Consider the following 6,772-nt stretch of genomic DNA (forward strand, 5'->3'; position numbering starts at 1 on the left):
TGACTGAACCACAGAAGAAGAAAGATGCATAAAGACATTAAACAATTGAGAAAGTGACCGTGGGTCATTACTGAGAAGAGACTCTGTGTGTGTGTGTGTGTGTGTGTGTGTGTGTGTGTGTGTGTGTGTGTGTGTGTGTGTGTTTGTGTGTGTGTAAAGGAGGGGTCAGGAGTGAATATGAAATGATGTGGCATCTGCTGAGGCTTTAAGTGATGCATCACTCCATTCCACTTCATTTAGCATCACTTGGTCGGAGTTAATTGGTTCATGAGGAGCACTAATTAAGGGGGATGGCCTTGTTTATCGTCACGCCGACGCTCGTTAAGCGGAGATATCTTCTTTTTTTTCTTCTTCAGGACGGGTGACATTAACCCACCCTTCACGGCTGTAGGGGGGGACGTGTCACGTGTCACTGTATATTCACTTTTATCTTCAATGTGTGAGCTGCGACTCCCAGCTCACACGAAGCAGAGTGAAGCACATACACGGCTATGTACTGTATAACACACACACACACACACACACACACACACACACACACACACACACGCACACGCACACGCACACGCACACGCACACACACACACACACGCACACACACACGGTATTCACTATAGTGCAGAGCTGAGTGGCTGTGGCTTAATGGTAGAGTGGGTTGTCCTCCAATTGAGAGATCGGAGGTTCGATCCCCAGCTTCCCCAGTCCACATGTCGAAGTGTATTTGGGCAAGACCCTGAACCCTGAATTGCTCCTCGTGCTGTGCATGGGTGTGTAAATGTGTGTGAATGGTTAGATTAGATGGTCTGTAGATGTCCACTGCCATCAGTGTGAATGTGTGTGAACGGGTGAATGTGACAAACACTGGGAAAGCGCCTTGAGTAGTCAGAAGACTAGAAAGTTGCTTTATACGTACAAGTCCATTTACCATTTACACACACACAGGTGAGGTGATGATGTGACCTACCTCTCTACGTCGTGAGGCCCAGCAGGTCTGTTTCACTTTCCAAACCACTGCAGCGACGAGCAGCAGAGACAGGAAACAGCTGGAGAGAGGAGGAGCACACACACACACACCGGGTTAGCACTCAGTCACTCACTTCATCCTTAGTGCTGCATAAACAAGAGTTTAAGTTAAATAAAGGCCGGGTCTCGAATAATGGGGGAAAAACAAGGGTGATTAAACTGTCTTATTATATGCATACTAACTACTCATAATGTATATTTTCATTCATTTAACCCTTTCATGCATGATTTATGATGAGCTCAGGTGTTTTGTTCCCTTTAAAGCATTAAAAACACATTTGTTCTGGCGGTTAATACACGAAACACATGAAAAACACATATATTACACGAAAACACATGAAAAACACATATATTAGACAAAAACACATGAAAAACTTGTCTTCTTCACTGAATGCGGTGCAGGTGAGAGGAAAATAACGCTGCAGGAGCAGGACCCCCCCAGGACCCCCCCCCCCCCCCCCCAGGACCCCCCTGCTGTGTGCCTTTTTATCACAAACTGCACAAAATAGAAAGATTCGTACACTTACAATCTGAGTGTCAGTGTCAGTGAATGTACCCGGATGGTTGACAAAAGTTTTGTACTGCTGCAAAAACTGATCTTCTAAATGTTGGACTCGTTTTCTTTGAAAGTAGATTTGTCTCTCCTCAACAAATGTTTCAAATGAAACTTTATTCTCGCTGCTTTCAGACACATTCAACCTTTTAACGGGCACAAGTCAAAACGGCTTCTGACTGCATTTGGGTGGAAACCTGTTGTACGCGCACTCATCCGAGCCACGGTCCAAGAGTGAGCATTACAACTAACTGTAGTACTGTTGACAAGAAAACAGAGGAATGAAGACAAAAACCATGAATGTTTGACATGTTTTAAGGCTTTCAGTGTCCTTTGTTATCCCTTTGAATATACTGCATGTTCCCCTAATGGGGCAGTTAAATAAAACTGAATCAGGATCCGCAGACGGCAGATTAAATGACATAAACCATGTGTTCCACACTTGTAGTTTTTTTTGTAGCTGTCCTTAAAAAAAGGAAATGACACAACCTCAACACAATCATGGAGCCGCGCCTTCACACTCGTTTACTGTCGGCCGGAGCAGAAAGAAGACAAAGGAGAGGAACATTGCTCAGAAGATTTGCGGCGAGATAGAAAAACTGCGGCGACCACAGGCAGCTGAGGATTCCAGGACAGCGAGAGGTCAACGAGCGACATGATGCTCTCTAACAAAGAGACACACGCACACACACACACACACACACACACACACACACTCAGCCGGACAGTTGAATGTCTGGAGGGCACAGTTATCTGGCCCAACACAAAGCTCCTCTCTCAATCAGAACCTCTGACAAGGACTCAAACCAAGCGCTCCCAAAGACTCAACAACAGGAAGTATCTGAGAAACTGCTGAGGACAGCAGCTCCCAAACAATCCTCCTCTTCATCTGTGTGTGTGTGTGTGTGTGTGTGTGTGTGTGTGTGTCAGAGTGTGTGTGTGTGTCTGTGTGTGCTCGTGTCAGAGTCTGTGTGTGTGTATATCCGTCAGAGTGTGTGTGTGTGTGTGTGTCTGTCAGTGTGTGTGTGTGTGTGTGTGTGTGTGTGTATGTCCGTCAGAGTGTGTGTGTGTGTGTGTGTGTGCCTGTGTCTCTGTGTGCCTGTGTGTGTGTGTGCCCGTCAGAGTGTGTGTGTGTGTGTGTCTCCATGTGTGTGTGTGTGTGTGTCCGTCAGAGTGTGTGTCTCTGTGTGTGTGTGTCCGTCAGAGTGTGTGTGTGTGTGTCTGTGTGTGTGCGTGTGTCCCTGTCAGAGTGTGTGTGTATGTGTGCAGCATGTTCTCCTGTGTCTCTGTGTCTCTGTGTGTGTGTGTGTCCGTCAGAGTGTGTGTGTCTGTCAGAGTGTGTGTGTGTCTATGTGTGTGTGTGTCTGTCTGTGTGTGTGTGTGTGTGTTTGTGTGTCTGAGTGTGTCTGAGTGTGTGTGTCAGTCAGAGTATATGTGTGTGAGTGCGTATGTGTGTCTGTGTGTGTGTATGTCCGTCAGAGTGTGTGTGTGTCTGTCAGAGTGTGTGTGTGTCTGTCTGTCAGAGTGTGTGTGTGCGTATGTTTGTGTGTGTGTGTGTGTGTCCGTCAGAGTGTGTCTGTCCGTCAGTGTGTGTGTGTGACCGTCAGAGAGAGTGTGTGTGTGTGTGTGTGTGTGTGTGTGTGTGTGTGTGTGTGTGCAGCATGTTCTCCTGTGTCTGTGTGTGTGTGTGTGTGTGTGTGTGTGTCTGTCAGAGTGTGTGTGTGTGTGTGTCTCTGTGTGTGTGTGTGTGTGTGTGTGTGTGCAGCATGTCTCTGTGTGAGGATGACAGCCAGATTACAGACATTGTAAAGGGTATTAACGCCGTAATGAGCGTGGCATTTTCAGAGCTGCTCTGCTGTGAGCTGTGAGGAGGCTGCAGTCACGGCCTCCTCTGAGCCCACAGACGACCTCTGAGCCCGGGGACGACCTCTGAGCTGCACTCAGACGCTCCACAGCCGGGAAAGCCCCTCCGGCGGTGAAGACAACACGCTCATTTCTGCTGCTGCTGGATGAAAAGCATCCGGTTTCAACTCCAACGGCCGACTTCAACGACACGATTGGAAAAGTTTGCATTTAATGGACAAGGTTCACATGTGCACTTTACGGAGGGATTCGACCCTGTGTGACCTTTACCCCGACTGACCACGGTGACTCCAGGCACGACTGCACACAACAACAAACAGTTAGAGGTGGAGGGGAGAGATGCAGTTTCTGCTCAACGTTCTTCATGTTCTTTGTTCTTTCAGTCAATCAAAAAACAATCACGAGTATATTTTGGCGTAACAGACACGTATCAGTACGTCTGAGATATCTCTGTATATGTTTTCTGATATTCACTGATATGAAAACCTTTTTTACAGGACATACAGTATAAAGCAGAAAACAATACTTTAGTTTTGTGCCTTTTTACTTTTTAATTTCTCAGTGTTCATTTCTTGAATTGGTTAACAATAGAAAACACTGTATATAAAATGGAAAATCATTTATAATAATGTTAAATATTCTGTAATAAAGTTAATTCCTTAAGAAAGCAGCCTATAAGTCAAGTTTTTACTGTACTTTTACGGAGTCATATCGATGCAAAGCTCGCTGTCGTGTTGGACGCATGAATTCACTGGTTACACAAGTCGACCCTTGGGGCTGGAGAACGAACGCTGTTTGTGTCCCGTGTGAAACCAAAAGTCAGTGCTGACTTATTAATGTAACAGACACTTAAGTCACTGACTTGAACCCAAAACATCATCTTTATCTAAGGGCGCCCTCTCACTGTCTGTCCGTCCGTCCGTCCCGTGCCCCGTGCTTTAGGGTCCTTGTCGTGCGCACGCTCGTGCTCGTACATGTGCAAACGTGCTTTACAAAAGCCCACCTCTCCCAAACGGGCCGTGGACGATAAGCATGCCGCTCTTAGACGTGGTACGGTTGCACTCACACTGGTCAAAGGAACCAGACTTTAGCTGTGAAACGTCCTGGGGCATGGGACGGATGGACAGTGTGAGTGCGCCCTAAACCTAAGTAGTTTTCCCTTGCGTGGGCATGTCACATGCCGAGTTAAGAGGTCGTGGTCATTTCATGTAATCAAGTCAGACAGCAGGTACATCCCCACTACACTAAATATCTCCAGGACCAGTTCAAGAGAAACACAAATACACTCCCTCAGAATGATTTTCTCCAAACATACATACATAAAAAAACCTCCTCTGGCCGGGATTTAAATCCAATCAGGACCAAGATCCCCATTAATGGGCCACAGGGCCGGAGCGTAGCCATCCAGCCACCGGAGCAGAGTGGGCTAATTGTCGCTATTACCAAGACATTAGGGGGGAGAGGGTGAAGGGGGAGGAGGAGAGGCTGGGAGTGTGTTTGTTAACACTCCACTGAGCCTCTTGATAGGTTCAGGTCTGAGACTGTTCAGCCACAGGTAAAAGCAATCGAACCGATTAAACAGCCGGGGAATATGAGTGAGAAAGAGCCAGAGTCCATGTGAGAGCGTAGTGTGGTTTTAACACGCTACAACAATCATCCAAAAGCACAGCACGTCACACACGCACACACTCGACACACACACACACACACGGAAACACAATGAAACATCTGAACCCCAGCGGGCAGAGCAAAAAAATCAATAAGCTATTCGTTGAACATGAGCCGCAGATAGCTCACAATCGGAAACAGCTTTCCATCTGCACAGGCAGCAAATCAACTCTGAGGCCCGCGGTCCGGAGAGACGCCGCAGGTTCTCCTCATGTAACGCGTTCAACATTTAGACTTTTTATCTGTTCATCACCCCGAGCTCCCTCTTTCAAAACACTCTCTCAATATTTCTATCCTCTACGTTTGCAGCAAACGAGGATGTGAATTAAGTTCATGCGTGTGGCAGATGGCTACTTTGCATTTTGAAGCATCCTAAGACGCTCATTGTTATCCGGCCCCACGGGGCTGCTGCCTAAAAATGCTATATTCAAATATCCAGTCATTATTAGTCATTAGGGCGTGAATCCATTTCTAATTTTCAACATTTGTTCCTCTGCAGCTCGACTGTCCACAGACAAACACACGACAACATCTTAAACACTTAGGGCGCACTCACACTGTCCTTCCGCACCGCGCCAAAACAGGTTTTTCGGGTCAAGCCTAGTGCGTTTGACCAGTGTGAGTGCAACCGCTCCACGCATAACTGCGGCCAGCTGGCCGTCCACGGCCCGTTTGGGAGAGGTGGGCTTTTGTAAAGTGCGTTTGCACATGTACGAGCACGAGCGTGCGCACGTGCACGAGCACGAGCACGAGCACGAGCACGAGTACGAGGCCTACGGCGGTTCTGAGGTCATTTCCTGTGCGCCTGTTGGGACGTAGAAAAAAGAAGGAGGGACCATGCACGGACATTTCAAACAATGGCGGTGAAAGGTTCACGTTGGTGTGATGCGGAGGTGGAGTGTTTACTGCAGTGTGTGTGCACAACAGATGCAGGATGGTTCTCTCCTCCATCGTCTCCATCTTTGTTGGGGTCAAACTTTAATAGAGTAACTTTTGAATCTGAGCGACGCCCTCTAGAGGATGTTTTGATCATCGCCAACTCAACGTTAAGGACACATGAAAGCATGAGGACAGAGACGATGAGAACGACGATGACATACGTCTATTTATGCACCAAATGGGAGCAGAATTGAGCCTTTACTCTACCCTACATGTTGAAAACCCAGTTATGTAAAACCCTAGTTTCCTGTATTACACCCAAACACAGCGCTGTGCTCGGTGCCAAGTCCTTAAATGCACTCAAGGAACATTTGCTGCTCTTGAGGAAACAAAGCGTTGAAAGCTTGAAGCGTACAGGAGCTGTGGAAGTGAGCGTTTACACATCGCCCCTGCTCCTCGTGTCAGTTTTGCGTATGTGAACGTCGCTAAGTGCAGACACATAAAGGCTGTTTGAACAAACAGGGTAAAATCTGCACAGAGGACGTGAGAGGGTTGGTCATTTTGAAATGAATTGGGCCTCATGAGCCACTTACTGCTGAGTAGCTCCTCTGCTGTTTTGGGAAATAGAGAGAGGGAGAGCGAGAGAGCAACTGATTGCTAATCAAGCGAGCGAGAGCCGGGAGTAATTGGACAAAGCTGAACTGCAGTGTCACCAATTAGCATTTGAGACTGGAGAGCGGAGACATAAATGCTGTTTAATTATGACCATTTTCCTTTTTTCCCCTC

The 6,772-nt window shown here is 47.3% G+C and overlaps 1 protein-coding gene across 1 annotated transcript in view; it reads right to left on the bottom strand.

The window, feature by feature from the left end:
* The window catches only part of LOC310953914 (attractin-like protein 1), a gene marked incomplete at its 5' end in the record, with an annotated part of 258,550 nt that overhangs the window by 127,730 nt on the left and 124,048 nt on the right, over positions 1-6,772 (bottom strand). Inside the window, one exon of the mRNA XM_083923179.1 lies at positions 965-1,043. Within this exon, the coding sequence (XP_083779305.1) occupies positions 965-1,043 (79 nt within the window). The remainder of the gene's footprint in view (positions 1-964; positions 1,044-6,772) is intronic.

This window comes from Echiichthys vipera (assembly GCF_963691815.1).
Source record: "Echiichthys vipera genome assembly, chromosome: 11".
Lineage (NCBI taxonomy): Eukaryota > Metazoa > Chordata > Actinopteri > Perciformes > Trachinidae > Echiichthys > Echiichthys vipera.